Genomic DNA, 27,293 nt, shown 5'->3' with positions numbered 1-27,293 from the left:
CAAGAGAGGCAGAGACACAGGCAGAAGGAGAAGCAGGATCCATGCAGGGAGCCCAATGTGGGACTCGATCCCGGGTCTCCAGGATCATGCCTTGGGCTGAAGGCAGGCGCTAAACCACTGAGCCACCCAGGAATCCCCACCATCCAGCTTCTGTTGCTAAGTTGTTCAGTATCTTTTTAACTTCCTGGTTCAGATTCCTGAGAGAAGGGATCAGATGAGCTCAGCCTTTTTTTTTTTTTTTAATTTTTTTTTATTTATTTATGATAGTCACAGAGAAAGAGAGAGGCAGAGACACAGGCAGAGGGAGAAGCAGGCTCCATGCACCGGAAGCCCGACGTGGGATTCGATCCCGGGTCTCCAGGATCGCGCCCTGGGCCAAAGGCAGGCGCCAAACCGCTGCGCCACCCAGGGATCCCTTTTTTTTTTTTTTTTTAAGTGGCTTCATGTCCAGCATGGAGCCCAATGCAGGGCTTGAACTCATGACCCTGAGATCAAGACTTGAGCTGAGATCAAGAGTTGGATACTTAATCTACTGAACCACCCAGGTACCCTAGCTTGGTTTATCTTTTAAAAGACAAACTATTGGTCCCTGGTCTCCTGTTGACCAATAGCCTTTGGGTAAGGTGTTTACTTGCTCTGACTGGATTTAGGGGAGAGGTGTCATGGGCTCTCCACCTTGGAAGTGGCTGCCTCCTGGTTAAAGGGACCTTCTGGATGTCCTCTAGAAGAGGTAGTTCTCCTTGCCTTCAAAATGAACCCCTCTCCGTGATGCCATTTACTAGGAGGAGGGAAAATGGCCTATGATTTGACCAGGAAGGGGAAGGCTGCAAAATCTGGACAGAGACCCAAGATGAAGTACTCCATTTTTGGAAGGGACATGAGAAACCAATGAGGCAATCAGTCCATTCCCCACTTTCAAGGAGGCCCACATTCCAACCATTCACATTCTTTAAATATTAACCTAAACTCATATTCCCAAACCCTGCTTGAAGAGAGAGACTTAGTGTTCTTTAGTGCAATGTTTCATCCTCCTCATCATCTGGAAGATTCTCTTCTATGTGCAGTTCTCAGCTTAGCCATTGGAGCATGAGAGATGATAGTAGAGGGTGGCAAGGGGAATTGAGGAAGGTGGGGTAGTAGGTAAGGACTCAGCTTCATTCCCTCAACAAATAAATACTAAGATGCTAATAATAGCTAATATTTACTGTGGACTCACTGACAGTATCATCTCATTTAACCCCACAACCACCCCATAAAGTTAATATTGTTATTTCCACCTGTTTAATAAAGGGCAAGGAGATTACATAGACTTGCTATTTGCAGAGACATACCCATATTTACCAGGGTAGGATTAGATGATGTTCTATATCCTTCTATCTCTTATGTTCTAGATTTTTTAAAAGATTTTATTTTTTTTTATTCATAGACACAGAGAGAGAGGGGCAGAGACACAGACAGAGGGAGAAGCAGGCTCCACGCAAGGAGCCCGATGTGGGACTTGATCCCAGGTCTCTAGGATCACACCCCAGGCTGCAGGTGGCGCCAAACCGCTGTGCCACCGGGGCTGCCCATGTTCTAGATTCTAAATTCATCTATTATATTCAACTCCTACTTTTTTTCTATAGCAAATACACTCTATAAACCTACATGTCTGTGAGAATGTAAATGGATATTAGACACTTGTCATATTTCCTTCATATTATTTGATTCAACAAACATTTATTGAGAGCCTGTGTTGTACCAAACATCTTGTTGTATGCTGGGGACACATAAAAGTAGCTACTGTCCTTGTGGGGTAAACATACTGTCTGATTTCTTTAGATACAAACTGATTGATTTTAGGGCCAGGAAATTTTCTCATTTTTGCTTTTTCCACATTACAAATTTTAAAGAACAAATAATTAAGTAAAATATAAATATCATTATGTGATGCTCAGAAACCCCAAATCTGAACATTTAAATAAAAAATAAAGAAATATTAAAACTGTAGGACATCTGGGTGGCTCAGTGGTTTAGTGTCTGCCTTTGGCTCAGGGCATGATCCCAGGGTCCTGGGATTGAGTCCAACATCAGGCTCCCTGCAGGGGGCTGCTTTTCCCAATGCCTCTGTCTCTGCCTCTCTCTGTCTTTCATGAATAAATAAATAAAATCTTAAAAAAAAAGAAATATAAAACTGTAAAACTCTCATTGATTTTCATGTGGTATAGAAAACACTGGATTCAGAATCAGGCAGTCCCGGTTCTGTCCAAACCTGGCTCGTCTGTTAATTGGGCAAGTCCATGAACCTCTTTGGGCCTCAGTTTCCCCATATATGTCTCCATAATAACAGGCAGTCTGTGTGTCTCAGAACATTGTGAGGATCATTGAGAAAATACTTCAGAAACTGAAATCCCTAAAGAAGGAAGCAATTATAATTACTTGTAAAATGAAGCAATGGTAGTGACTTACCCTAAGGTTCTATGGTTTTCTATTTCTCTGGCTTCAGAGGGAAAAGCTGAGATAATCCGAGTAAACACAAGAGAGAAGGAGCTGGCAGGTCTTGAGAGACCACTGTTTAACCCTGAGCTCCTCATTCACGCAGCCAACCTTTGACTATATCCATAATCCCTGTAGAACCTGGCTAACTGATCTGATAGGAAGTCCCCAAACTTCATGATGTCAGTGATTCTACTGAAGAAACTTTTTCTAATGGGGTTGATCGTGGAAAACAATACATATAAGGTTTCCTTGCCTTTTCCCATATAAAGGTGGTCTGAAAAAAGGAAGCAAAGCATAGAGAGACTATCTTTGGAAGTTGGTTTGTTTCATGGTGGGAATCTCCGGCTACAGAGAGTCTTTGGGAAGCAGATGAGGCCTTTCTTGTGGCATCCACCAGGTGGCACCAGGTCCCCAACACAGGCATGCAATCTTTCAGAAGGCCCACTGCCATCAGATGGAGCCTGGGAAGGCAGGGGGAGAAGTAGAAGAAACTGTCCCTTATTTATAGATGGGGAAACTGAGATGGATATAAATACATACACTGACAGGAGCCCAGGTTCAGAGCCACATAACTAGCCCTGAGCCCGGGGCACCTGGGTGGCTCAGTGGTTGACCATCTACCTTTGGCTCAGTTCTTGATCCGGGGGTTCTGGCATCAAGTCCCACGTTGGTTCCCCACAGGAAGCCTGCTTCTCCCTCTATGACTATGCCTTTCTCTGTATGTGTCTCTCATGAATAAATAAAAAGTTAAAAAAAAAAGAAATGGGTTTTACAGACTGAAGCACACTTGTGTATCTATTATACCGACAATGACCAAATGGTCATTAACAACATGTAATTATCTAATGCAAGTAATTGCCTCAAACATACCGTAGCTGGAGTCCTGTCCCTAAAGGGTTTTGGTTTTATGATGGAAAAAAAAAATCCCAGAAAAAAATGTCAGAATCAATGAGTTAAAGAGGAGCCCTTTTAAAACTGTGCATATAGTCTGCTATCAGCTACTTAAATGTATGCACACAAACAAAAAAAAGGGATGAAGAGAATACATCCTAATGTCCTTGGATAATTATAGGTTATCCTATAACCCTAGTGCCATCAGTCTTGATGGCAGCCAGCTTGTACAAATGGAGTCCTGTTAACATATACAATCGAAATGCCTGGTTTTCACTGAGGTGTTCGCAGAGACTCCTGACCCCTTGGCAAGGACCTTCTGCCTCAAGTGTTTCTGAGAGTTTCCAGAGGGATATTTTCCAGTTACTTCCAAACGGATCTGCAAGCTCGAGTCACCTGTAGTAGTGTCCCCCTCCATTTCCAATCCATGCTCATGAGTGTGTGCTGTCACATACATGCCTGGGGAGCCAGTGTCCTCACCAGGGCTGTGATGCTCAGGGGCTGAGGGGCTGCTCCTATGCAGAAGGGAGAGAGCAGCCCCCCTCTGGCTCCTCCTACCTCTGCTCCAACCACCCCCCCCCCCCGCCCCGCCCGCCCACCTCGTATGTACTGCACCTACAAAAGGCTCTCAGGGATGCTGGTCAGCACTGGCTCTTGGCTCTTGGTCTCTCCACACAGTGGGTGGCTGGCAGCTTGTTCCAGAAGTCTCTGTGACAGCACTGAACCTTGGACCAAGAAGCTTCAAACACTGTTATCACACTAGGGACATTTTATTTTTAGAAAGAAAAATTATCACTTAAAAATATATACATTATCCACATTTCAGGTTGATCCTCTAGGAAGTTTAATTCTGAAAATGGCTGGAATGTAAATGAACTCAGAGGACCACAGCGACTGGCGGAAAGCCAACAAGAGGAATGGACACTGGAGATTTTTATTCTAGAATCAGGTAGGAGTTGAGAGCTTTGCCCTGCAGAGTCTTCATCTCCTCCAGCACCTTTTCTCCTCCCTTCTCCATTGGCTGTGCTTGTTCTTTGGCCTCTCTGCATATCAAACACCCAACAAGGACACATTAGGGTACTTGGTGACAGCTCGGGTTACCCATCCACGCCCAGATGCTGGTTTAGGATTGCAAGGGTTCAGTGAAAGGCTGGAGGACTTGTTTTATGTTTTTATATATGATTGGTATCATACATATATATATTTAAACAATATTTAGTGATAATTTAGTTTCCAGTGAAAACACTTGGCTGTTGTGATTCAAACCTGGCTTCTGATACGAATTCTTTTCTTAATTTTTTAAAAATTTAAATTCAATTTGTCAACATATCGTATAACACTCAGTGCTCATACCATCAAGTGTCCCCCTTAATGCCTGTCACTCAGTCACCCCATCCCCCCACCCACGTCCCCTTCTGCAACCCTTTGTTTCCCAGTTAGGAGTCTCTCAGGGTATATCTTCCTCTTTAATTTTTCCCCACTCAGTTTCCCTCCTTTCCCTTATAGTCTCTTACACTATTTCTTATACTCCACCTATGACGATTGTCTTTCTCTGATTGACTTATTTCACTCAGCATAATACCCTCCAGTTCCATCCATTGCTACAAGAATTACTTAGTATGACCAAGTTCCCTAACTCGGGTTCTGTTTCCTGATGGACAGACAGTGGTCATTCCCTCTCTCCATGTTGTTAAAAAGGTGACATGAGAAACTACTCATAGACATCTTAGCATGATGTCTTCTAAATGTTCAGTCAGTACTAGTTGCTTCTTTATGTCTGCAAATAAAGTAGACCTGTAATAACTGTGAGTCTGACAGTGGCTCCAGAAGTGGGGGATTCAAGAGCAAGTGTTCTGTACCTGGACTGAGTGGTGCCTGGACCTTTGCTGGGTGTGGCAAGGGGGTTGCTGGGTGAACTTTCCAGATATCTGGGAAGGAACTGAGGGGTGCATTCGGCTGAAAGGACAGATGTCTGAAGATTGTGAGCTCAGCTATATCATCTGCCTAGATGGGAGAATATTATATAATCTCAAGTACTTCTGGAACATTTTCTAAACGGGGTGAAATGTAAAGTGCCGGCAAATGCCTGGTAGTTTTGAACAAGCAGAAATATCTGAAAATGAAGAATTAAAATGTCCCCTGATGCGTGTCATAAAAATATTAATTGGTGTCATTCAATGGAAGCAACTTTAAACATATATGGGTCATGTCTCCCTTTAAAGATACTAATGGTTGAGTGATCATGTGGAAATCATCACTCTCGCAGTTTCTTGGATATTTTACATGATTCGCTTTAGTGTGTCTTGAGGTGGCTGAGATCACCACCAGACAGAAAAGAATCTCTTGAGTTAATTACACAGGCATGGGGATCCCTGGGTGGCGCAGCGGTTTGGCGCCTGCCTGCCTTTGGCCCAGGGCACGATCCTGGAGACCCGGGATCGAATCCCACATCGGGCTCCCGGTGCATGGAGCCTGCTTCTCCCTCTGCCTGTGTCTCTGCCTCTCTCTCTCTCTCTGTGACTATCATAAATAAAAAAAAAAATTACACAGGCATGGAGGGATGATTCTTTGCATCCACGAAAACAGAATTTTCCAAAGACCAAATAGTCTTCATGGGAAATGAAACATCACTGATACGTTCTTTTTGTTCTATCCAAGCTCTGGTTGTATGTGTGTCTGACAGCAAGGATGCTGGTGGCTTCTGGCTGAGGCTGAAAAGGTGAGGAAAGGGAATGAATATGGACACAGAAGACAAAACTGAGCATCGGATAGTGCTTGATATGAGCTGAAGAGAATTTCTGAACCAATGGAACTTTCCAAAACCATCCAGTGGCTATCAACCTGTTGGAATATTCTTCAGCCAAGAAAATGATAATTATGTTGATAATTTTGACCTGAAAAAATGTACATAAAATAATTTAAACTGAAAAGTGGATGAATTGAAAATGCCATGATATGTTTATTGAAAGTGGGTAGAACGTATCTGTGTTTTGAAAAAATTAGAAGCTAATTTGTCATGCAGGAAATGCTTAGAGTTCACTGTTAGTTTATTTTTGTGGGAAATACATAAAAAATACCATTTGGGTGAATACATAAAGTAATAACTTCTTTCATTTAGTAATAATTTGAGGGACGCCTGGGTGGCTCAGTGGTTTAGCATCTGCCTTCAGCCCAGGGTGTGATCTTGGAGTCCCGGGATTGAGTCCCACATCAGGCTCCCTGCATGGAGCCTGCTTCTCCCCTGCCTGTGTCTCTGCCTCTCTCTCTGCCTCTCTTATGACTAAATAAATAAATAAAGTCTTTAAAAAAATAATAAGTTTATAATCAAGTGGCGTTCAACATTTGCTCTGTAGTATAAAGGGTGAAAGCCACATTTAAGAGCACGTGTGAGCAGAGAGGGTATTGGATATTACTCCATTCACGTGGCAAGCATTATTTTTTTGGGGGTAAGTTTTGAAATAGAAAAAAAAAAGGTTTTTATTTAAAAGTCTCAGTCTATTGTTTTAAATCTAAAACAAAATGCAATGCAAAGTGCATCTATCTGTTGAGGCCTATGGGGGTTTATGTGTTATGTAGTATAACATGATATTTTATTGGTAATTACCTGATCAAAGCAAACAGGCTCACTGAAATTCTATTTAATGTTTTTATTTCCTAAATTTTCTTTTCCTAGAAACCGCTAATCAGTTTTCTGAGAAGTGCTGGTTCCTGAAGGCCTCTAAAACCATCACAAACAAGCCAAAGGAAGCCCATACTACTTTAAGATATGTGGGGAGAATCCCTTTCAGAAAAGGAAGGGCCTCCCCAAACCACTCCAAAGTTATAAGACAAACTGAGATATTTATAACATCTAAGAAAGGGTAATTATCCTTAATGTATGAGAGACTCATAAATGAATAAGAAATAGATAAATGCTTCCTACAGAAAAGGCAAAGTAAGTCCTTCATTAAAGAATAAAAGTAATTGGTAGCACAGGAAAATTTGTGATTTCTTTTTTTTAAAGATTGTATTTATTTATTCATGAGAAACAGAGAGGCAGAGAGGTAGAGACACAGGCAGAGGGAGAAGCAGGCTACATGCAGGGAGCCTGATGTGGAACTCCATCTTGGGACCCCAGGATCACGCCCTGCGCTGAAGGCAGAGCTAAACCACTGAGCCACCTGGGCTGCCCACATTTATAATTTCATTTGTAAACACAGAAGTTAAAGTTAAAATAATGAGAAGGTCCTTTGTAAATCAATCCTATTGCTAAAGAAGAAAAAAATGATAGTTTTCCACATTATTTAGGGCATTTGAATGTGGACAGTCATGACCTCTGCTGGTAGGAGGTATGTTGATGTACACTGAATGGCAATTAAACCATATGCAATAAAATCTTAATATGCACATTGATCTAGCATTTATGTTTCTAGAAATTTATCTTGAGGAAATAGTTCCTAATAAGTATGTGAGGAATTATGGCACTATTGGTAACGACAAAACACTGAAAAGAGTTTACATGTTCATCAGAAAAGGGTTGGTTAAATAAATTATGGTGAAATATAAGGATATATAGCTATATATACCTATATAAATATGTTCATAGTATATTGCTAAATAAAAGTGCAGAAGATAAAACGATATGAATAAAATGATTAAATTTTGTCAAAACATGTAATAATATGTAATTACTATAATTGTATTAACATTAATATACATTATCATTATATATATTAAATATATATATCAAATAAGTAAATATTTGGAAGACTTAGCATCAGAATATACAAGTTATTGCCTCTGGGTGGCATTATTGTTTTTATTTTTAAATTTTTAATTAAAAAAAATTTTTAAGGGGAGCCTACCTGGCTCAGTTGGTCTAGTATCTGCCTTGGCTCAGGTCATGACCTTGGGGTCCTGGGATCCAGCCCTGTGTCAGGCTCCCTGCTCAGCAAGGAGTCTGCTTCCCCCTCTCCTTTGCTGGCCACTTCCCCTGCTTGTGCTCTCTCATTCTCTCTCTCTCAAATAAATACATAAATAAATAAACAAAATCTTTGCAAAAATCTTTTAAAAAAGTCTAAGATTTTATCTTTTAATCTCTACACCCAATGTGGGGTTCAAACTTAGAACCTTGAGAACAAAAGTCACATGCTCTACAATTGAGCAGCCAAGCAACCTTTTTATTATTTTATTTTATTTTATTTTATTTTTCCAAGCAACCTTTTTTAAAATTTCTTTTCTTTTTTTCTTTTTTCTTTTTTTAATTTATGATAGTCACACAGAATGAGAGAGAGAGGCAGAGACACAGGCAGAGGGAGAAGCAGGCTCCATGCACTGGGAGCCTGACCTGGGATTCGATCCTGGGTCTCCAGGATCATGCCCTGGGCCAAAGGCAGGCGCTAAACGGCTGCGCCACCCAGGGATCCCTCCAAGCAACCTTTTTAAATATTTTTCTGTATTTCTGATTTTTTAGTAATAAAAAAGGCATTTTTTTTTTTTAAAGAAAAAGAAGTTTTAAAAGCCTATCTGGAATTTCAAACTTATAAGTCATGGGAACTATAATGTGGTTATTTCCATTACACCCATATTCATTGAAACCAATTTTTTGAGGGATGATGATGATGTGTTTGCTTAGCTCTTTGGCCCTTGATGGAGAGGGGGAGGGGAAGCATATATGTTTGCTGAGCATCTATTTCACATCAAGCAACTGGCTGGACACCCTGGCACTAATATCTCATTTAAACCTCACACCACCTGTGAGGGAGACTATTTTGTGTAGGGCATAAATGAAGACTCTGAAGCTCAGTTAGTGAGGGAAGCAACTTGGCTGGAGATCTCACAGGTAATAAATGGTGGGGCTGAGACTTGGCCGCAGGTCTCCTCTGGCTCCAGAGCCCAGGTTCCTTATACCGGATGAAACTTATTCAGTTATAAATAACAAACACACCTCTGAAATTAGATGATAAGCAAGTGGGAAAACTAGGTTCAGTTATTAAATATTTACTTGCCAACCACATTTGAGATAACATAATAGTGCATAAAATAAGATACACACAAACCTCTCCTTTTTTTAAGCCTGAGATATTTAGATTTAGACAACATGACAATTCTCTACTTCATGTAGGACAAATTCTATCAAAAGGCTGCCTTTGCCTAAGGCATAGACTTACTTCTCCTTTTTGGTGTCCTTGTGGTCCAAGATAGGGAATTCTGCTTCAATCATTTCTGGAGTCAACATAACTTCTATATTCTGTTCGCAGAGCTCACTGAAAAGGAAGAAGATGCTTAGCTGGAACGGGTTTTCCTTCCCAAAATAAAAAGAGTAATATTGTGATCATTTAAGAGTTCTGCAATTCTTGTGACTTCCTTTATTTTTAAGATTTTATTTATTTATTCATGAGAGACACACACACACACAGAGAGAGAGAGAGAGAGAGAGAGAGAGAGAGATTGAGAGGCAGAGACACAGAGGAGATGCAGGTTCCATTCAGGGAGCCTGACGTAGGACTCGATCCCAGGACTCCAGGACCACGCCCTGGGCCAAAGGCAGGTGCCAAACCGTTGAGCCACCCAGGGATACCCTAAAAAATAATTTTTATTTTTATTTTTTTATTATTTTTTTACATTTTTATTTATTTATGATAGGCACACAGTGAGAGAGAGAGAGAGAGAGAGGCAGAGACAGGCAGAGGGAGAAGCAGGCTCCATGCACCTGGAGCCCGACGTGGGACTCAATCCTGGGCCTCCAGGATCGCGCCCTGGGCCAAAGGCAGACGCCAAACCACTGCGCCACCCAGGGATACCCTAAAAAATAATTTTTATTTTTATTTTTTTATTTTTTTACATTTTTATTTATTTATGATAGGCACACAGTGAGAGAGAGAGAGAGAGAGAGAGGCAGAGACACGGGCAGAGGGAGAATCAGGCTCCATGCACCGGGAGCCCGACGTGGGACTCAATCCTGGGCCTCCAGGATCGCGCCCTGGGCCAAAGGCAGACGCCAAACCACTGCGCCACCCAGGGATCCCTAAAAAATAATTTTTAAAGTGGGGTTATAGAATGCATATTCTTTTCAATTGCACATGATATATTTACCAATACTGGCCATATCTTGGACTGTAAAGGAAACCTGAATGATTTCAATCTCTTGAAATCATTCACAGTATGTTCTCTGACCCCGGTGGAATTTTTTTTTTTGAAGAATTTATTTATTGTTCATGAGAGACACAGAGAGAGAGGTAGAGACATAGGCAGAGAGGGAGAGGGCTCTTCACAGGGAGCCTGATGCAGGACTCGATTCCGGGACCTGGGATCACACCCTGAGCCAAAGGCAGACGCTCAACCACTGAGCCACCCAGGCACCCCTGACCCCAGTGGAATTTAAATAGAAATCAATAGTGAAGAAGACAATTACAAAAAAATCCACAACTGCTTTAAAAATGAAATAATATATTTCTTTTTTTTAAAGAAGATTTTATTTATTTATTCACGAGATACACAGAGAGAGGCAGAGACACAGACAGAGGGAGAAGCAAACTCCTCGCAAGGAGCCCAACATGGGACTTGATCTCGGGACCAGGATTGCACCCTGAGCCAAAGGATGCTCAACCGCTGAGCCACCCAGGCATCCCTAAAAAATGAAATAATATATTTCTAAATAACTTGGTAAGAGAAGAAATTAAAGAGATCGAGGTGACTTTTATCCTGTGGTCTGCTATCTGCTAGAGCAGGGGTCAGCAAACTTTTTTGTAAAGCACTTTGCAGGTCATACAGTCTCTTTTGCAACTCTGCTTTTGTAGCATGAAAGGAATAAAAAAAATTCATACATGAATGGGTATGGTTATGTTACAATAAAACTTTATTTACAAAAACAAGTGGTGGACAGAGTTGGCCATGGGCCATAATTTGCTGACTCCTGGCCTGTAGCTTTGTTGTCTGATGGTTAAAGCTTATTTGCTGCAGGTATGGGTTCCAGCTGGAGGAAAGGGAAGAGAGAGAGAGAAAGAGAGAGAGAGACAGACTGAGACCATGGAGGAGATACAGTCACTCCTCCAAGGGTCCTGATATCTCAGAGAGAGTGGAATATCTCTCATCTCACATTCCTTGGATCAGGGCCTTGTCAAATGGATGACTTTCTTGCAAGGAAGGCTGGGAAATATCATTTCTAGTTTCAACAACTCTACTATTTTAGAAGAGAATGGAGATTTTGATAGTGGCTCAGCTAAGAGAAATGCTTCCAAGATCAACAAAGGTGTCAAAATTTGGAATTAAAAGCAGGAACACAGGGGTGCCTGGGTGGCCCAGTTGGTTGAGCTTCTGCCCTTGGCTCAGGTCATGATCCCAGGGTCTTGGGATCAAGCCCCTTGTCAGGCTCCCTACTCAGGGGGAGTCTGCTTCTCCCCCTCTCTCTGCTGCTCCCCCTGCTTGTGTTCTTTTTCTCTCTGTCAATCAATTGATCAATTAATCAATAAAATCTTAAAAAATAAAAGCAGAAGACCATTCAGCCATGATACACAGAAGTGGCATAGCAAGGTTCTGTTATGGAAAGTACCCTTGGAAGACACAAGAGCTGTTCCAGTCCCATACGATTGAAAACTAATGACTGCTAAGCAGCCGCATGATGGTGCTTGGCAAGCATTAATTTCCCGTGAATAGTTTCCTGTCTCTAAGGTGGGGATAACAGCAAGACCTCACCGTGGGGGATAAATGAGACTGCATACAAAGCATTGTGCTGGACACACAGATATTGCTTGGTAAATGTTTGTTGTAATTACCACCCTCGTCATCAGAGTCAGCATGATCTCCTGTAACTCTGACAACTTGCAAGAAATAGGTTCTATTATTCTCATTTCAAAGATGGGGATACTGGGTCATGATAGGCCCCACATCACTGCTGAGTGGAAGAGAGGTTAGCTAAGTTTTGGCTTCCTGGTCATCTCCCCATTGCCCCATTAGACTGGACTTGTTCCTCTGAACCTCATGCAGATGTGTACCATCCAGCACCCTACTGGTGTCCTCGTATAATGGTTTCACTAGAAGGCACTTGAACCATCCTGGGTTTGGAGCTTCAAACACTCAGGGTAGGTATTGCCAAATGTTGGTGTGCATGGGCAAGTCTTAGAACTGGATATATGCCTCAGATATTTAGGATTTCACTAATTATTTACATGTAAAAATGTTGGAATGGGCACAGCAACAGGAGATTCAAGGCTGTTGGATGCTCACCAGTAAAATGAAACATAAGCTGTTTGGCTTGAAGCCTATAGTTTTTTTGCTTCTCTAAATCCCATCTTCTTTCAAGTACTAACCCAAGTCCATTGAGCACCAGCTCTGCCTTCCCCTCCCTTGAGCTCCTCGAGTACCTAAGGATCAGCAAACGTGAGGCTGCAGAGATCGACTATTCCCCACCAAGAACTTAGCATGCTATTCCGTAGCTAGGGGTAGGGGTCAGTGTTGGCTTCAGCTCATTTGTGTTGCACACTTGCACTGTGTGCTCTTTGGAAATCCCTCACAGCAGCTAGTGCATTTTTGTGGAACAGACCACTTTAGAAACCAAACATGGGGGCACCTGGGTAGCTCAGTCAGTTAAGCATCTGCCTTTGGCTTGGGTCAAGGTCCTGGGATTGAGTTCTGCATCAGGCTCCCTGCTCATCGGGAATCTGCTTCTCCCTCTCCCTGCTCTTGTGCTCTCACTCGTTCATTCTCTCTCTCTTTCTCCCCCATCAAATAAATAAATAAAATCTTAAAAAGAAAAGGAAGGAGAGAAAAAGTAACTAAAGGTAAAAAAGTACCATTCAGCTGTTTCCAATCTGTCTTCTTCTGGTAGGGCATCAAGAAGGGCAGGGACATTTTTAGGAAGCATGGCTAAATTGAAGGAATCACAGCTGTAGAAGAATCACAGAGGCAAGGATAAATGCTCACATCTGCATTCTTGGGATCTTCACACAATTTGCTAAAGCACTTTTGCTTTACCTCTGGGGAGGACTTTACCATTCCACCCCTTGCTCCTGAAAAGCTGCTCATGTTTCCCTACAAAGGCAAGGGTCTGATAGGTACCAGGCAAATCCTAGAGAATGTGGCCAAAGAAGCCATTTTTTTGAGTTTGGAAACAGAACTTTCAGGCTGGTAGTGTCTAAAATAATATTATTTCTGGAGGACACAGGATTATATTTGGATAGTTCACTTTTCTTAATATTTTCCCCCATCTTTACAGTCTTCCTTAGTTGTTTTATTCAATTTCAAATCCTCCTCCCCACCCTCTGGTGTATTATTTTGTATTATATATTTAGAGCTTTATTTTTTTTTAATTTTTATTTATTTATGATAGTCACAGAGAGAAAGAGAGAGAGGCAGAGACACAGGCAGAGGGAGAAGCAGGCTCCATGCACCGGGAGCCTGACGTGGGATTCGATCCGGGGTCTCCAGGATCGCGCCCTGGGCCAAAGGCAGGCGTCAAACCGCTGCGCCACCCAGGGATCCCTATTTAGAGCTTTATATAAAAATTTCTGGGTATTGAGCACATTAAAAGCATTAAAATATAGAGAAAAAATATTATTTTAGAAGTTTGCAGAAGACTGTTTCAAGATGGTAGAACAACCATTTGCTTTTTTTGTCTCAGTTACTTATAAACCTCTATTATTTAAAAAAAATAAATTACTTATTTTTAAAATTGAAAACAATTTTTTAGAGAAAGTGAGTGAGTGAGCAAGCGTGAGCCGAGAAGGGCAGAGGGAGAGTAAGAGAGAGCATCTTAAGCAGGTTCCGTGCCAAGCGTGGAGCCTGATGTAGGGCTTGATCTCACAACCTTTAGATCATGACTTTGAGATCATGACCTGAGCTGAAATCAAGAGTTGGATGCTTAACTGACTGAGACACCCAGGTGTCTCTACTTAAAAACCTTCTAAAGGAATAAAAATGGAACACACAACAAAGAGAACAGGAGAAGAAATACACATAGATAAAAGTTTTCAACAGTATGCTGGAATAAATTTCTGGCAGCTGGGAAGAGTGTTGTCTTGTGAAAAAGAGTACACAGTGACAGAGCGTAGAACACACAGGAAGGAAACCAACCTCCTCATGGACTGTAGAAAGATTGCAAGCTGAGGGTAAGGTAGGAGGCAGACATGGAAAAACAGGAGGATTAACTGAAGTCTCTTTGGCATGTGCACATATGTCTCAGGGATAAGTTTTTTTCTCTGTTTTTTCTTGTGCAAAAATGCACGGGCTTGTCAAGTACAGAGTATGAATAAAACAACGATGAGTAGTTTTGTAGCTGTACAAAAGAGTGAGAAAGAGCTATAAATTAATATCCAGTGATTTTCAGGAGATGTAATAAGTAAAAAAAGCAAAGTGCAGAAGAGCATATCTAGTGTGGCACTTTTTGTATAAGAAAGAAGGGGAGGGGCGCCTTGCTGGCTCAGTTGGAGGAGCGTGTTACTCTTGATCTCAGGGTAGTGAGTTCGAGTTCTACGTTGGGTATAGAGATGACTTAAATAAATATTTTTTATAAAAAGGAAGAAGGGAAGTAAGAAAAATAAATATATTCTGCTCAGCATTATAAAAACTGGAAGAATAAATTAGGAGACTCAGTCAGCTACCGACAAGGATGGGAGGGAGGTGGGCAGCACTGACACCTCTTTGAGTATGCCTTTTTGTGTAGTTCTGATTTGGAGAGCATATTATTGTTCTACGTATTCAAAACAAAACAAAAAAAAAGATTAAAAAGATAACAGAGGGGCTGGAAAAAACTCCAGAATGAAAGTAAACTGAAGCAAATACTATTTCACGTGGATTCCATCATTATGGTGAAGGGGAAGAAAGAGAGAAAGAAAAAGGAAGAGAGAAGGAAAAAGAAAAAAGAAAGAAGGGAAGGAAGGAATGGAGGGAGGAAGGAAAGAAAGAAAAAGAAAAAGAAAGAACTAATTCAAGAAACTTACAGTATTTGACTAGTCATAGATTTGTTGTTGTTGTTGTTGTTATCTAGTCATAGTTTTGGTGGGATGTGGGTACAGGGGAACTGCAAATAAGCCTGAACTCTGTTTATCATGTTTATTAAAGTGGTTATAGGTGAAGCAATTGTGAAACTATTTTGGACGTTCTATGAAACTGATTAATGAGTAAATGTGTTAGGAGCCAGGGATCTCACAGTGGAAGAAGGGACATACAAATACAGAATGGCCGAAAGCAGGCCATAGCTTCATGGATATGGACTGGAACCGTAAGCATTGGTATGAAATTCATAATTTGTAAACTGCGTGCGTATGTGTGGTTGTGTGCACACTATAGGTATGTGTGTGTGTGTGTGTGTGTGTGTGTGTGTGTGTGTGTGTCTGGCTTGTCTGCTGAGGAGGCCAAGAAACAAACCCTCCCAGTAGCACTGTGTACACCTAGCAGCCAGGTTTTGGTTTTAATACTGTCCCTCACTAAGGGGAGCTGGGTGCCACCACCCTGACTTCATGACAAAGCACGCATGTCCTACCAGACAAGGCCACTGCCAGTTTAGAGCAGGGTGGTCAGAGGGGAATCTGGCCGAGCAGTTACTGGGAAGTGGAGAGTCCGGACCACTCCCCGGGGCAGCAGGCTGGTCTGGGAAGCCAGCCTGGCCACCATCAAGCTCTTTTCATGAGACCAAACTTATCCAAGTTTTACATTCTGAGACCACGTTCCTCTTTCTTTTGCGTGTGTGTTAATACATTCTTCTGAAATTGAAATGGGGAAGACAGTAGATGGAGGTTGGGTACTTTGTTTTGCTTTCCTTTGTTTTAATGCTTTTCTTGGCAAAGCAAAACTCTGATAGCCCTAAAATGGTTCTCAAAATTCTTCTGGACAGGACTCTATGGTAATTAATTGAATTAAAAAAAAAAGAAAATTAAAAAAATTCTTTTGGACATTTCACTCATCCATAAAATCCAGAAGTCAGGGTGCTACTGGATTAGATAATTTCTTCTGTTGGCTGCTGACTCTCAAGATTTTTATGGAAGTCCTGGAGAGACTTAGCAAGTTCTCACAGAATTTATTAAAGAGCAAAAAAGCAAAGTGGGCTGTTTTGCTTATTATGAATACAAAAAGGACTTGGAATAAATAAGCAGTAAATAACTACACCACGTGGTTTGACAACACATGGATAATTCTCAGGGGCAAAAGAAACATCTCATAACTAATAGGTAATTTATTCAAGCAAAATGACTGCGAGGTTGAAGTATCACTAATGGATTTATAGGAATAAACAAGAATACCATTATTATTTAATAACTGTTTATTTATTTATTTTTATTTTCTTTTTTTCGTAACTGTTTTTTTTAAAAACAAAGACATGGTCTAGAATCTTACATCATGGAAATCTATGATAAGGAAATGTAGCCTCCTCTCTTGAATTTATCATCTGTTATGCAATTATGGTTTATTTTGAAACGAATTGGCCCAACCGAGCACTCAGGCACAGAAGTTGAAAGTAACAACTCATAGTTGGAGAGTTTTCTTTAATTCATGTAGAATTCATGTTTAATTCATGGTTAATTCCAGCCCAGGTAAGTGCATGCTCACTGCTTTTTGAAAGAACAGCCTCAGGAGGTTTTTCCAAGGACATTGCTTTGGGAAAAAAAATAGGATTTTTTCCCCCCTTAATTCTTGAGACTTGTGTGTGCCGACGGCTGGTGGCCACTTTTCGCCATTTATCCATTGTTCATTTTGCTTATTCAGTTTCCTGACTGCACCCCATAGACAGCTCCGCCTCGTTTACTGAGTATGTGGGTGAAGCCAGTCAAGTGTCCTCACCCCACAGCGAAGGCAGGCAGGGTGGCAGACTGTCGCCATCTGGTGGCAGCAGAGGCACCGCAAGGTTTAGTGGCTGGGGGCAAGGGGGCACGTAGTTATTAAGGATAGTGCTGGATGCTCCATATCATCATTTCACTCTGATCCCCACAAGGGCTTGGTGAAGACGCCATCACCGTCTCTGCCTCACCGATCAGGGAGGGATTGTCCACAGGGCTTCGGTAATAAGTAACTTGCCCAAGGACCCAGAGCAGGTGACTCAGCTAGTGAGAAGCAGAGGCGGTGTCCAAGGCCCCTCCAAGATATGCATTCTCTCTGCAGTGCCACTGTTTCCTCTGATTCTGGAGATTTCAGACTGTAGAAATACGCTCAAGGGAAGGGCAAAGATGCTGAGCTTTTTCTAGATGGTTCCAGGATGGATGAAGCATGGATGAACCCACAGAAAATAAACTTATTTTTTTGAGCCCCTACCAGGTCCCACACCCCAGGTTGGGTGCTTTTTGGTTTGTCTTCTGTTAATCTCCAGGCAGAGGATAGTAGCTGCGATGCGCTAACAGAAATAACCTGAAAGGGACAGTGTGTGCAAATGCCTACGGGAGGGAGGCTGAATGTTGCTTAATTCAGGAGGGGCTTTTCCTCCAGCAATGAAGAAGTTAAATTCAATGTCCTAGAGTCACAGACTGGCTTTTCAGGGACCCCGCCAATACCTGGGGAGGGTGGAGAGACAGGTAGTATATACAGGGTCATGGCACATCCAGAGAGCTTTCTTACTCCTATAAAATGAAAATGTTGATCCCCTTGTTTTGACAGACAAGAGGACTGGGAGAAGAGGCCGAGGAGCATGGCGGATGTCACACAGCTCCTGAAGGCCAGCAGCACTCTAGGGAGGCTTGAGTTCTTGCCTCAGAGGATCCAGGGGATGCTGCTTGGAGTCAGGGGGTGGGAGTGAGGGCGTGGGAGTTAGGGGGTGGGTGGTGGAGTGGTATCTTGCTCACCTGCTGATCCTGCATAGTGGCAGAGCTCAAGCTTCTTGGGGTAGGCTCATTTTGGATCAAAGGACTTGAACGAAAGGTGACTGCTGATGGCCATCATTTTGGACACTAGTGACATCCACTCGCCAATAACCTATTTAACTATGTTTGTAAGGACAATGGGCTAAATAAGCAAATTCAGAGGCTTAGGAGTGGATAACTAACGAACCAAAGTCCCAAAGAAAAGGTGTTGGACTCCTTGTATGAGATCTTAGGGCTTTGAAGAGGTGCTAAATGAGTAAACTAGCAAAAAATGTGTTTTCTCTAGGTTTTTTTCTTTGGTTCAACAATATTCTTGCCTGCCTGTTCTGTTTCTGAAGCTGAGCTCTGTCTGTGTATGATGGTAGTTGTGGGACCTCACAGAAAATGCCAGGCTGTAGAGGAGAGAGAAGTACCTCCTCTGGAATTGGATATAGAGGGTGTAGAAGGCTAATTTTGGCAATTCAAAAATGTGAAAAATTGACCATGAGTATTTCAACTGAATTACATGGATTGGTTGTCCACGTTTATCAAAATATGGACGATCAACCACTTGTGACATTAATTTTTTTAAAAGTATATCTCAATTAAGATAATTCAAAATATGTGAATCAGTTATACATCATCATATCTCCCCAGCTAGCAAACTTCCCTCATGCACTAATAGTAGGATTTGACACAATATTGGCAGTTAACTTTGAGGGTCACGGCCTCTGTAATCTGTGGGGCAAACATATCTCTGGGAGACGAATAGCTGGGCTGTGGCTTACCTCTGTGTTGTGTCTATCTTCGAGGTTTCAGGCAGGGATGAGAGAGCCAGGGGCTGGAACTTCTTCCAGTGCATTATCCCCGGAATGATGTCCTGTAGTGAGAGTCAGGCATAGAGTCCCACATATAAGGGAACTGGCTAGTGAGGTCAGGTCTAGGAAGGACTTTCATTTCATGCAACTGACTTTTTGGCAGTCTTGAAAGCTTAGCTACAAAATTTATCATTTCATTAAATTCGACTGAATTTTTCTGAGGCTAAAAGACAACGTCTCTAGCAGAAGACATTAAACAAAGCTACATGGCACTTGTGTCAAGGGAAGATTTCCAGGGAGGGCCCACTGCACAGTGATGACTCACGGGGTGAAGTGGGAGATTTGCTTGCCCCTCTGTGTATGGGGCAGATTGGGGGATCCAGTGATGGGTAGGTGTGAGGGATGCAGGAGACGGTGGGATTAAGGGCCACACGGGTCCCTGCATAAGAACATGTAGATCAGAAAGGGAAGTGGGGAGCCCAGGAAGAGGAGGTGGTATGAGGTGTCGTTGGCAGCAGCAGGGCAGATAGTGATCTGAGTTGGGGGACGTATTGAGTTTACAGGGCCTGAGGTCCACCTCTAAGAGATGTCTCTGGCCATTTGGGCCAGGTTGGTCATCTAAGGGGAGAAGGAATTCTCTGGAGCCTCTTCCATACTGTGCATTGGTCACATCACCACCTCATCCATTCTGATGTTATACTCGCTGGAGCCAAAGAAAGAGGAGGTCAGACTATGGGGTTTCGCCTGGCACGTGACCAGTTTTTACATGATTGAACTAGGACTAAAATGAATATTAGGCACAGCTTTCAAGTGCAAAATAGAGTAATAAAGATGGAGAGGAGGGCCACAGACAGCCCTAGGGAGGTGGGTATGGACAGGATGAGAGCAGAGCCGTGGCCGGCCAGTATGAGAGTGTTCTCTTTCTACTCTGCAGCTCTGGCTGCAAATCTTTTTCTCAACTCCAGCTGTATCCCTGCATCCCTGCCCCCCTGCCCTTCCCTGAAGCCCAGGGCCAGCTCAGCCGCTGAGCCTGTCGTTGGCATTACCGTGTGATGGAGAAATTGCTTTTGGGTGAGAGGAATGCTGGACCCCCTGTGGGACTCCTTGATGAACTTGTACTTGGGGTGAGGGCACAGATGGTAATCTATCAGGGTTTCTGCGTAGGTCAGGGGGTGCATCACAGCAAATAATCCTGGGCTGGGATTCTGCAGGAGAGAGGGAGAAAGAAAGAGAGAGAGAGAGAGAGAGATTAAAAAAAAAAATCTCTTTTGTTTACCAGTTTCTAAGCCAGGCCAGGCCAGGCGGGAGACGGCAAATGTCGTCCGTGGCTCCTGCTAGCACTAACATTCTGCGTCCCTGTCAGTTTGTCTGGGAAAGAGAAGCAGCTACAGAGAGCGTCCTCAAACTGGCAGCAGTCACAGTTATTCATAACTGTCACTCTTCCTGGTTTAAGAGCTTCAGTGCATGCCATGTGGCTTTACTAAGTTCTCATGGAAACAACTAGAACTGAAGCCAGGACTTAGAGGACTTAAAACAGCTTAAAGTTCTGTATTTATTTCTAAATTTGATGAATCAGGGGGAATTTATTAAATAAGCAAACTGGTTCTAAAAAGCAAATGAGCTTCTGGTTTTGAAAACAAAAATAGCTTCTTAAAAACTACTTTAAAGACAAGAAGAGGATGACATTTGATAGATCAGGAAATGTCAACATTTAATGTTGTTTTGGTAATGTTTTTGGTTCAGGAAGGCTCCATTTGGATGCAGTATCTGGTTTTAAGGGAGATCCTGTTTTTTCCCCTAATTTTCCAACAGAACTGATGGAAGCCCAGAGGAATTATATCAAAATATGAAAATAGAGAGCCTTTCAATTTCGTGTCCTTTCTGGGGTTGGTCTAACAAATCCTACGTACTCTTGTCCCACACAACAACGGAGCTTTTGCCCCTCATGGCTGTTTCATATCAGATGTTTAAGAACAGCTAGGTTGCCATTTTGTTCTTTTTCTCCGTTCTTATGATTTTTTGTGACTTTTTTTTTCTCAAAACAATGAACTCCACATAGCTTATGGAAACCCCATCTCTCTGCCAAGAACCAACAGTCTCCCACGATGAATACAGCTAGACTGGGAGGGGTGTGGGCACCAGAGCACCCAGATGTGAGGGAAGGGAGAGCCTCACTGTGGCATAGGAATCAGGTGTGGGCCAGGCAGGAACACTGCAAGAGGGACACCTAGGTGGTCTGCGGTTGAACCTCTGCTTTCGGTTCAGGTCATGATCCCAGGGTCCTGGGATCGGGTTCCTCACTGGGCTCCCTGCAGGGAGCCTGCTTCTCCCTTTGCCTATGTCTTTGCCTCTCTCTGTGTGTCTCTCATGAATAAATAAATAAATAAAATCTTTTTTTTTAAAAAAAAGGAACACTGCAAGAGTGTCCGCTCTTGGTGCAGACAGGCTGACCTGTGGCTAGAGCTAGAGAGGAAGGTGGGAGAGGAGCCTTGGCTGAACTTGAGAATACAAAGGAAGCCAGAGGGCAGAGAGAGGAGGATGCCCACCTATAGGGGTCTGCATCACCCATAGCAATGGAGAAACAAGCAAAACCTTCAGGGAGCACTTGTGGTTGGAGGAAGAGTTAGGGTACATATCTACATATCTATGTTTGACAGCAGCAGATTCTTTGTGGATTCCTCAAAGCACTGCGTGGGGAGAGAGACAGAAGAACATGTAACATTGGGTTCCACCCTCTGGAGCTCAAGGGAAGAACCCTTACCCAGAAGGGGGTTGGGGGGCTGGAAGGGAAACAGGTGAAAGGTGGGGGCCCTAGTGGGACAAATCTGAGAACAGATGGGAAGGTGGGTGGGGTGGAAAGAGGACAAGGAGGGTGGTGGCAGGGGAAGTAGGGGACATTTCCTGTTCCAGTGTATTATGGAAGAAGAACTCAAGGACGGAAGACAGAGAAAGCACCCTCCCATCCTCTCTGGGTGGGCCAGGCCCTCTGCATAATTATACCCCAGAGATATCCAGAAGAAGAGCAAGGAGAACTTTGGCCACCCCCTGGCCAGGAAGTGGGGGAGACCAGTGGGTCTGAGGAAGGGAAAAAGGAGTACAACTCCACTTCCTGGGTAGGGGGAGTCACTGTAGCATAACAGGCTAATAACTGCTGACTCCTGCTGGCAGGGAGTCCCCCCACCCCACCCCAGGTGATAAAAGGCCAATCAGGAACATGCCTGGGAAGGAACTCCAGAGGGAATAGGGTAGGAGTGACAGAGACCCCCCTGGGGAGGGGAGCTTAGCGCGTGACCTTCAGCAGTATCCCTTATACTGCTTGACTGAGGGTGTGTGTGAAGTTGCTATGTGGCCAACTCTCTCAATCTGTCCTGGGGGCCAAGCAGATTGAGTGACATATTTTTGGAAATGGCAGTATTACTGTCTTTAGTAGTTGTCATATTTCACATTCGCCAGGCATGGCCTCTCTTACCAGAGCAAGTGGTCTGAGTGGTCATCCCATAATGGTTTTAATTTTTCTCAAACTGATGCGTGCATGTGGTAGCAACTCACTCAGCCTGGAAGGATTTATGAAGAAAAGCAATGGGGATCCCGAGGACCCTTCCTGTCCCCTGGCCCATATCCCAGAGGCTGTTCCTTCCCATTATTTCTGAGTTTTGTGTCTCTAATGGTCACTACTCTAAACATTATACTTATTCTTCCATTTCTCTATTATTAACCTCAGACAGAGAGTATCCATTGACTCATTGCTATGCAAGATAAAGATTTTGTTCATGTACACAAATGCTCCTTCCAAACGTATTCCTTCCAATTTTGAAAATCATATTGTTATATTTAGTTCTCCTGTGAGTTATCTTTGAGACATGAAATGATCCTGATGTGGGACTTGATCCTGGGTCTCCAGGATCACACCCTCCGCTGAAGGTAGCGCTAAACTGCTGAGCCACCTGGGCTGCCCCAATAAATAAATCTTAAAGCTAATTGAATCATACAGTCTGCACTCTTTTTTTTTTTGTCTGATTTATTTTACTTAGCATAATTATTCTCAGAATCATCCATGTTGTTACATGTATCAAGAGTTCACTTCTCTCTAGGTCCCTCAAAAAAATTAAAAATAGAAATATCATATGATCCAGCAATTCTACTTCTGAGTATTTACCTAAAAAATTGAATATATTAATTTGAAAAGATATACCCATCTCTATGTTCACTGCAGCTTTATTCACAATAGCCATGATATTGGAAGCAACCCAAGTGTCCATCAATAGATGAATGGATAAAGAAGATATGGTTCATATATAAAATGAAATATTACTCAGCCCTAAAAACACTGAAATATTGCCATTTGCAACAATATGGATGGATCTGGAGGATATTATGCTAAGTAAGTCAGACAGAGAAAGACAAACACTGAATGATTTCATTTACGTGGAATCTACAACAAAACAAAACAAAACAAAACAAAACAAACAAGAAATGAGACTCTAAATATAGAGAACGCACTGGTAGTTGCTAGAGGGGAGATGGGTAGGGGGATGGGTGAAATAGATGAAGATTAAGAGGCATAAACTTCCATTATAAAATAAATAAGTTAGTGCTCGCTTCGGCAGCACATATACTAAAATAAATAAGTTATGGGGATAAAAAGTACAGCATAGGAAATATAGTCAATAACACTGTGATAACACCGTATGGTGACTACACTTACTGTGGTGAGCACTGAGTAATGCATATCAATGTTGAATCACTACATTATACACCGGATATTAATATCGCATGTCAAATGTACTTCAATTTTATTTTATTATTATTCTTTTTGGAGAGAGCGTGAAAGCAGGGGGGTGAGGGGCAGAGGGAGAGGAGAGAGAGAGAATCCCAAGCAGGCTCTATGCTCACCACAGAGTCTGACATGGGGCTGGATCCCATGACTCTGAGATCATGACCTGACCCAAAATCAAACTGACTGAGCCACCCAGGTGCCCCTATACTTCAATTTTAAAAAGAGGAATTCATTGCTTTCTATTACTGAAGAGTATTCCATTGTATAGTAATACTACAGCTTGTTTATCCATTTACCTGTTGGTGGATACTTGTTTCCAGGCTGGGGAACATATAAAGCTGCTATGAGCATTTTTGCATAAGTCTCATTCTTCTGTTTATCTTGAGTAAATACCTAGGACCAGAATAGCTGGATCATATGATAGGTACATGTTTAGTACTAACTTTTTAACTTTTTTTTTTATGATAGAGAGAGAGAGAGAGAGAGAGAGAGAGAGAGAGAGAGAGAGGCAGAGACATAGGCAGAGGGAGAAGCAGGCTCCATGCACTGGGAGCCTGACGTGGGATTCGATCCCAGGTCTCCAGGATCGCGCCCTGGGCCAAAGGCAGGCGCCAAACCGCTGCGCCACCCAGGGATCCCACTTTTTAACTTTGTTAAAAAGAAGCTGTCAAACTGGTTTTCAAAGTAGTTGTACCATTTTACATTCTCACCAGCAATCTTTTTAATTTTAGATATTCTAATGAGACCTATCTCACTGTGGTTTTAATTTGCATTTTGCTAATGATGCATTATTTTGAGTGTTTTTTTCATGTGTGTATTTGTCATCTGTGTATCTCTGGTGGAGATACTTTTCCCATTTTAAAAATGGGTTATTTTCTTAGTATTAAGTTTTGAGAGTTTTCTATATTCTGGATACAAATCTTACCAGGTATAAAATTTCCAAGATTTTTTCCAAATATGAGATTTATCTTCTCCTCTTCAATTTTTAAAAAAGATTTTATATATTTATTCATGAGAGACACACAGAGAGAGGCAGAGACACAGGCAGAGGGAAAAACAGGCTCCCTGCAGGGAGCCTGATGTAGGACTTGATTCCAGGACCCTGGGATCATCACCTGAGCTGAAGGCAGATGCTCAACCCCTGAGCCACCCAGGTACCCCTTCTCCTTTTCTTAGCAGTGTCTTTAGAAAAGCAGGAATTCTTACTTTGGACCAAGTCCAATTAGTCCAGTCCCCCTCCCCCATTCATGGATTGTGGTTTTGGTGTTGTATCTAAGAAATCTTTGTCTAATCCAAGGTCACAAAGATGTCCTCCTGTGTGTTTTCCAGTTTTCAGTTTTGTATTTAGGTCTATGATCAACTGACTTTTGTAAATGGTATGGGTTTCAGATTGAAGTTCTTTTATTTTCATTTTTTTTAAAGATTTTTATTTATTTATTCATGAGAGACACACACAGAGAGAGGCAGAGACACAGGCAGAGGCAGAAGCAGGCCCCATGCAGGGAGCCCGACGTGGGACTCAATCCCCGGTCTCCAGGATCACGCCCTGGGCCGAAGGCGGCGCCAAACAGGTGAGCCACCCGGGCTGCCCTATTTTCATTTTTGATAAATGTATATCCAAATGTTCCAGCACTATTAATGAGGGATAGTCAGAAGGAAGGCAGGCAGGGACGGGGCCCCTGTCCTAAGATGAAATTACCCTTAAAAGGAAAAAGACCCCTTCCTGTTATTCTAAGGTTTACTCAGTGCCTCAGTTTTAAGTCTTCCTGCCGGGAGGACTTATAACTTGTATGTGACAGGAAGGGAATGGCCTTTGGTGTCCTAACCCAGGCCTGGGGCCAGCTTACTAGCCAGTGGAATATTCAAAGAGCTTGATCTGGTGGCCTGTGCTGGCCAGCATGCTTTCAGGCAGTGCCTTTCCCAAATAGATGGATGAGTGTGCTGACAAAAACCTGATTGGGTGACAGGCACATGGAGGGCTAATCAGGTTAAAATAGCCCACACCAAAGAGCCCATAAAAGCTCCTAGATTTAAATGCCAAATTGGCAACTGGAGTCCCTTCCCTTCTCAGGAGCTTTGTATTATCACTCAATCAACTTTGCTTTCCTATCGCTCAATAAATTATGCTTTGCTCTCTACCACTCTTCGTCTGGTCTACCTCTTCATTCTTTGATGCAGAGTGACCAAGAATTGCAAGCACCAAGAGAAATGAAATCCTGAACACTATTTTTTGAAAAGACTATCTTTTCTCCCATGAATGTCCGACCTTTGTCAAAAATCAACTGGCTACGTATGTATGGATGCATATATTTCTGAATTCTCTATTCTGTTCCACTGATCTGTTTATCTATTTTTATGCCAACATACTGTCTTGATCACTGTAGCTTTATAGAAAGCTTTGAAGTATTTGTGCTTCAAAGTTGTTTTGATATATTTTTTTAAAGATTTATTTATTCATTCAGAGAGAGTGAAGAGAGAGGCAGAGACACAGACAGAGGGAGAAGCAGGCTCCATGCAGGAAGCCTGATGTGGGACTCCATCCTGGGTCTCCAGGATCACGCCCCAGGCTGCAGGCGGCGCTAAACCGTTGTGCCACCAGGGCTGCCCTGTTGTGATATTTTTGCATTCCAAATAAACTTTAGAATAAGCCTGTCAATGTCTACCAGAAAAAAAGGTGAGGGGGGCTGCTGGTTTTTTACTGGGTTTGGTTTGGTTTTGATTAGTTTGGAGATAATTGACACCTTAACTGTATTAAATCTCCCAATTCACCAACATGGTGTATTTCTCCTTTTCTTTAGGTCTTCTTTGATTACTGTCAGCAACATTTCTTAATCTTCAGTGTATTAGTCTTATATGTTTTTGTCAGATTTATACCTAAGTGCTTCATATTTTTTGGTGCTGCTGTTCAGTGAAATGGCTTTTTAAAATTTTGATTTTGGATTGTTTGTTGTTGTGTATAGAAATATAGTTGATCCTTGTGTCTTGAGCCTTTATCCTGCAATCTTGGTAAATTCACTTATTGGTTTTATCAGATTTTTGGATAGATTTAATTGTATTTTCTATGTAGACAATAATTTTGTTTGTGAATAAAGACAGTTTTGCTTCTTCCTTTCAAAACTGGATGCCTTTTATTTCTTTTTCTTGCTGTGTTACACTGGCTATAGTTCGATTTTTAATAATAGATTCTTAGTAAGAGCAGACATCCTTGCTTTATTCCTAATCTCAGGGGGAAAATATTCAGTTGATTACCATTCAGTATGATGTTAGCTCCAGGTTGTTTTGTTGGGTTGTTTGGTGATAAATACATTTATTGTAAAAATATGGAATGCTTCAGGAATTTGTGTCACCCTTGTGCAGGGGCCATGCTAATCATCTCTGTTTTATTCCACTTATAGTATATGTGCTGCTGAAGTAAGCACTGCTCCAGGTTTTTAATGGATGCTCTTTATCAGGTTAAGAAAGTTCCTTTCTGTACCTCATTTGCTGAGAACATTTATTAGGAATGACAGATCACTTCTCTGCACCTATTGTGATGATCATATGGTTTTTTTAATTTTAGTTTGTCAAAGTGGTGAAGTACAGTGAGGT

At 42.2% G+C, this 27,293-nt stretch overlaps 1 protein-coding gene and 1 non-coding gene across 2 annotated transcripts in view; both read right to left on the bottom strand.

Moving 5' to 3' along the window:
* Nucleotides 1-4,261: 4,261 nt before the first annotated feature.
* The window catches only part of CFAP221 (cilia and flagella associated protein 221), a 101,255-nt gene continuing 78,223 nt past the window's right edge, over nt 4,262-27,293 (bottom strand). The window contains exons 19-23 of the mRNA XM_055316399.1: nt 19,975-20,133; nt 18,899-18,990; nt 13,140-13,232; nt 9,519-9,614; nt 4,262-4,412 (exon numbers count right to left, since the gene is read on the bottom strand). Coding sequence (XP_055172374.1) covers nt 4,304-4,412; nt 9,519-9,614; nt 13,140-13,232; nt 18,899-18,990; nt 19,975-20,133 — 549 coding nt within the window. The 3' untranslated portion in view covers nt 4,262-4,303. The remainder of the gene's footprint in view (nt 4,413-9,518; nt 9,615-13,139; nt 13,233-18,898; nt 18,991-19,974; nt 20,134-27,293) is intronic.
* LOC129504046 (U6 spliceosomal RNA) lies at nt 27,020-27,124 on the bottom strand. Its single transcript, XR_008663283.1, has one exon. It is a non-coding gene; the product is annotated as a U6 spliceosomal RNA (small nuclear RNA).

Source organism: Nyctereutes procyonoides, unplaced genomic scaffold (genome assembly GCF_905146905.1).
Source record: "Nyctereutes procyonoides isolate TBG_1078 unplaced genomic scaffold, NYPRO_anot_genome, whole genome shotgun sequence".
Lineage (NCBI taxonomy): Eukaryota > Metazoa > Chordata > Mammalia > Carnivora > Canidae > Nyctereutes > Nyctereutes procyonoides.
This window is presented reverse-complemented; position numbering and strand designations above follow the sequence as displayed.